At 61.5% G+C, this 5,125-nt stretch overlaps 1 protein-coding gene across 2 annotated transcripts; it reads left to right on the top strand.

Annotated features, from left to right (window-relative positions):
- The first annotated feature begins 219 nt into the window (after positions 1 to 219).
- On the top strand, positions 220 to 5,123 carry PTMA (prothymosin alpha). 2 transcript variants are annotated; one of them, XM_081813401.1, is made up of 5 exons: positions 220 to 465; positions 3,221 to 3,292; positions 3,561 to 3,654; positions 4,086 to 4,159; positions 4,398 to 5,123. In XM_081813401.1, the coding sequence occupies exons 1-5, from the start codon at positions 421 to 423 to the stop codon at positions 4,443 to 4,445; spliced, it is 333 nt and encodes a 110-aa protein (XP_081669527.1). In that variant the 5' UTR covers positions 220 to 420; the 3' UTR covers positions 4,446 to 5,123. The 2 variants fall into 2 exon arrangements, with proteins under 2 accessions (XP_081669527.1, XP_081669526.1); XM_081813400.1 differs by having other exon boundaries at positions 3,558 to 3,654.
- The last annotated feature ends 2 nt before the right edge of the window (positions 5,124 to 5,125 follow it).

Genomic DNA, 5,125 nt, shown 5'->3' with positions numbered 1-5,125 from the left:
CCCCGCGGCGCCGGCGCCGCCGAGACCCGGCAAACTAAGGCCCTGAATGACAGTGCGGCCGGCGACTGCGCAGCGCGGGACGCACCAAGGCACTGCCGCTTTAAGCACGCTTGCCCATTGTTCGGAATCGAGCCAATGAGCGAGCGCCCGCTCCCTGCGCTCAGCCAATAGCATTCGGGCAGAGGAGGCCGAGCGCCGCCCACTAATCTATATTAAAGGTTCTGGCGCCGCGTGAGTTCCCCACTGGCTGCTCTGAAAAGCCATCTTTGCATTGTTCCCGTGTTCGGCTCCCCGTTCGCCGCAACCACCTCCGCCGCGCGCCTCCTCCGCCACCGCGGACTCCGGCAGCTTTCTCGCCAGAGTCCCCGAACTCTTGTTTTCTTTTTAATCCGCTGCATCGGATCACCGGCGTGCCCCATCATGTCAGACGCGGCCGTGGACACCAGCTCCGAGATCACCACCAAGGTGAGGTTGGACGCCGCCCGCCCCTTCGGGGTCCGCGCGCTGGTGCCGCCGGAGCGGTGTTTGGCGCGCGCGCGGCGTCTGGGCTGCCCCGAACCCGCTGTCTCTTCCTCCGGCGGAGAGACCTCTCCTCCCGGCCTAGGTCCCCAGGCAGCCCACTCTTTTGTGTGCGGGGGAGGGGGCGGGAAGCGCGGCGGCAGGCGTGATGCCCGTCGGGGAGTGGGCCGGGCGCCCTCGGGGCCCCAGAGGGCGGGCGCGGGGGCTGAGGGGCTCGGGTGGCGGGTGTTCTACGGCTCCTGAAACTTGTTTGTGAGTGGTCTGGAAGGTGGCGGGAGGAGAGGGGCCGGGCTGGGGGTCGTCAGCCCGCAGGGCGCACGGAAATAACTTTGAAACTCGAGCGCGTTTGGAATCGGAAGTGATGGGGGGGGGCGCGTGTGCGGGCGCGGGCCGGCTGCGGGAAGTGGCGGCTCCGCAACGAGCGCCCGCCGGCGGCGCTGCTCTTTGTTCGGAGCCGGGCCGCCTCGTTTCGCGCCTTACAGTGGGTTCGAGGTGGTTTATCTGGACTAAGCTCTGATAAGGCGGAGTCGGGCAGCGGGTCGGCCGACCGCGACGTCGATTGTCTCCGCGGAGGTGTGAAGGTCTTCTCCGCTCTGGGTGCCCTCAGGGAGGGCGGGGGTAGGCGTCCTCCGGGGAGAGTGCGCCGGGAGCAGCCGCCCAGCCTCAATAATTCACCAGCGGTGCCGGGTTTAGCTGTGGAGGAGGCAAGCCCACGCGCCGTTGGGGAGGAAACGGAAAGTGAAGGAACGGCGCGCCGGGGCGACGATGGGCGCCCCCCGCGGCTGCCCGGGAACACCGTGTGCGCGGCCGCCCCGGAGGCGATGCGGACGAACAAAAGCTGTGGCCGCGGCTGGCCGGTTGCGGGGTCGAGCCGGGTGCCGGGGGTTGTCGGGGCCTGGTGTTGTGCGTTCACTGCCCTCGGTTTTGAGGTCCTGCGCGTTTGGCGCAGCTCCGGTTCTGCGCGCCGGGTCGTTCCAGCGGCCCGCGCGGGGAGCGTCTCGTCTCCGCTCTCGGCGGGAGCGCGGCATTTTAAGGCAGATCGGCTGTTTTATCTAAGGCTCTGGTCCGCGCCCCTCTTGTGCCCCTTTGGGGACGGGCAGGAGTCACCTTGGCGTCTCCTTAACCTCTGTGCCCCTAGCGTCACCTCTGGCTTTCTCCCAGGGGTGACTCCCCCGGCGGAGTGGAGCTTGCGACTGGGATCTCCACAAGGGCTCCAGCGGGCCCCCTCTGGGCCCAGCCCGGGAACTAGTTGGGTGGGGGGAGGGTCGGCCCTCCCCACTGCGGACGTCCGCGTTCGCTTTCGTCCAAGGTGATTTCCCGCCGGGAGCAATAAATAGTTCCATGGAGCGCGTCCCCTACGGCCTCGGGCTGCGGGACTGAGAAAGCCCCGTGGACTTCGGGGCGGCCTCCCGCGGGACTTTGCCCGCCAAATGCAGAGCGGCAGGCCCGCGCATCAAGGCCTGCGGTGGGGGCGTCAGGACGCCCGGAAAGACCGGCGCGCAACTAGCGCGGCGGCGGGGGCCAGCGCAGCCCGCAGGCTCCGGGTCTCCAGGGTCAGGGGCGCACTCGGCGGCCCTGGGCCACGTGCTCCGCGCGCGCGGTGCGTGCCGAGGCCCGCGCGCAAAGCCCGCCGGGCGGGGGCTGCGCGCCTGCGCGCCGCGTTCTCCCCGCCCCCACCCGCTCCCCGGGGCTTCGGCCGCCAGGGGGCGGGAGCGGGCGGCACCCGGGTTCGCGGCCCGCCAGCCGGTGGTAATGGGGCCGACAGGTGCCCCGGTGCCGGTCACTGGACGGAGTCCGAGCTGCGCCCGGCCCGACGCCTGTTTGTGTTGGCGGCCGGATCGGCAGGGCCAGGTGGAAAAAGTTACCGGGCTTCGGGGCGCCCGCGGCGACGTTGCCCTTTGGAAAGCGGACCGGGTCCGATCCTCGAGGTGCGGTCTGACGGGCCCTGAGAGCCGCCGCGCGGACGGCGAGAGGCCGGGAGGGAGATGGGGCGCACCGGGCGGCGCGCTTCTGAACGGGGGTCGAGTTCCTTAGGCCCGGGCACGTTTCCCGGCAATGACCTGCGACCTCCTGGGACAGCTGTCACATACAGGGAATTGGTGGGTTTGGGTTTTTTAATAGAGAGCTGGGCTGCCGTGGGCTTGGTGCTTAGCTCGGCTGTGAGGACTTGAGACGGCCCCCTCCAGTTCTGCTTGTTAGCTCCCTCCCATTCCCTCCTCGGCCTAGCCCGCCCACGGGAGTTCTCCCGCAGTGCCCGGGCCCTCCCTCCATTACCTTATTTATTTATGGCACATACCTGCTGTTTTCCAAGAAGGGCTTGTGAGAGGCGGAGTTCCCTCTGGTTGGAAACCAGTCTGTGATGGGTGTGTGAGTGAAGTGTTCCCGGGCTCGTCTGCCCGGCCAGACGGGTTTAAGGCCGTGGTGCCACATGGCTCTTGTCCTAAGAATCATGAGTAAGGGGCAGTGGGAACAACTGCAGGGGGCTCTTTTTGGTGTGTTTCTTAAGGGTTGAGAAATTGGAGGAAACCCTGACCACAGACGCGCTGGGTATCCTGTGGCCCCTCCTTCCTGTGTTTCCAAGTGTAACATGGGGCTGTTGGGACATCCAGACCAGCGCTGCTTTCATACCCTTGAGCCCTAGGCCTCTTTGCCAGCCCCGGGTTTCTCAAAAGACTTACTGGTTCCCTCTTACTTTTTGAAGGACTTAAAGGAGAAGAAGGAAGTTGTGGAGGAGGCAGAGAATGGAAGAGACGCGCCTGCTAATGGGAACGCTGTGAGTGTCCTCCTTGCCCATGATGCCTAGCCACTCCTGGCCAGGAAGTTCTCTCACTGCAGCTTGGGCTTAGTTTGGGGTGAGCGAGGAGGTTGAGCCCTTGGGTGGTTCCTGCATCACCGTCTCCTGGTGGAGCTTTAGGAAGAGGAGCTGAGGTCTCTTGCCTGGTCTGGGGCTGCAGATGCATTGGGTGGGGACTGGGGGAAGGGATGGGGCAGGAGTGGTGGTCTGTCGTCATTAACAACCTGGTATGTTTTCTGTCGAGGAGAATGAGGAAAATGGGGAGCAGGAGGCTGACAATGAGGTAGATGAAGAAGAGGAAGAAGGGGGGGAGGAAGAGGAGGAGGAGGAGGAAGGCGATGGTGAGTAGCTTCGTTTATCTCCCCTTTTAGGGGGTTCCTTTCCTTGGCCTTGTCTAGAGGTTCCTGGGGTTGGAGACCAGCGGACCACCTGCAGCTGGGTTGGTACTGTGGGGCTACGACTTCTCTGGGTTTAGGCTCGTGAAGGGAAACTGCCCCACACACGCGTGCTCCCACCAGTGCCTTCTTGCCTCGTCTGGGGACCAGTGCCTGCATGGGTGGCAAGCGGCCCTGACTGCCCGCTTTGTCAGGCAGCAGAGATCAGGGACAGTTCTTCCCTGGAGAACCTGTCACTGGGAGGTCCCCTGAGGAGCTGCAGTGTGAAGTCATGTCCCCACCCAAGTTCAGGCTGTCACTGGGTGGGTGGGGTACCAAGATCCTTCCTGGCAGGTTGAGGGGAGGCAGTGCGGTTTACCCTGGGTTTGATTCTGCAGGTGAGGAAGAGGATGGAGATGAAGATGAGGAGGCCGAGGCAGCTACGGGCAAACGGGCAGCTGAAGATGATGAGGTGGGTTCTGGCTTGGGTGGGGGCTGGGATGTGAGGCACGGTAGTCGGGGGGCCGATTTCTGTGGCGTGGTCCTGAAAGGCTCCCTTAGCTTGAGCAGGAACAGGAAGGAGCGCAGGCCTGCCTTCCCAGAGCTCTGGAAGCCTCTGGAGCAGCCAGTGCCTGGTCCTTGCCTCTGCCTGCAGGAGTGGGGGTGGGCCCCGTGGGCTGCAGGGCCCTTGACCATCTTTCTCTGCGCAGGATGATGATGTCGACACCAAGAAGCAGAAGACTGATGAGGATGACTAGACAGCAAAAAAGGAAAAGTTAAACTTAACAAAAAAAAAAGGCCGCCGTGACCTGTTCACCCTCCACTTCCCGTCTCAGAATCTAAACGTGGTCACCTTCGAGTAGAGAGTCCCGCCCGCCTGCCCAACGCGGGCAGCGCCACCCGCAGATGACACACGCTCTCCGCCACCCAGCCAAAACCACAACGTGAATTTGCAACAGGGGAGGAAAAAAGAACCAAAACTTCCAAGGCCCTGCTTTTTTTCTTAAAAGTACTTTAAAAAGGAAAATTTGTTTGTATTTTTTATTTACATTTTATATTTTTGTACATATTGTTAGGGGTCAGCCATTTTTAATGATCTCGGATGACCAGACCAGCCTTTGGAGCGTTCTCTGTCCTACTTCTGACTTTACTTGTGGTGTGACCATGTTCATTATAATCTCAAAGGAGAAAAAAAACCTTGTAAAAAAAGCAAAAACAACAACAAAAAAACAATCTTATTCCGAGCATTCCAGTAACTTTTTTTGTGTATGTACTTAGCTGTACTATAAGTAGTGGGTTTGTATGAGATGGTTAAAAAGGCCAAAGATAAAAGGTTTCTTTTTTTCCTTTTTTGTCTATGAAGTTGCTGTTTATTTTTTTTGGCCTGTTTGATGTATGTGTGAAACAATGTTGTCCAACAATAAACCGGAATTTTATT

The sequence above is a fragment of the Leptonychotes weddellii genome, chromosome 3, assembly GCF_054177405.1.
Source record: "Leptonychotes weddellii isolate Sample4059 chromosome 3, ASM5417740v2, whole genome shotgun sequence".
NCBI classification, from domain to species: Eukaryota; Metazoa; Chordata; class Mammalia; order Carnivora; family Phocidae; genus Leptonychotes; species Leptonychotes weddellii.
Note: the sequence above shows the minus strand (reverse complement) of the source record. Positions and strands in the feature narration are given on the sequence as shown.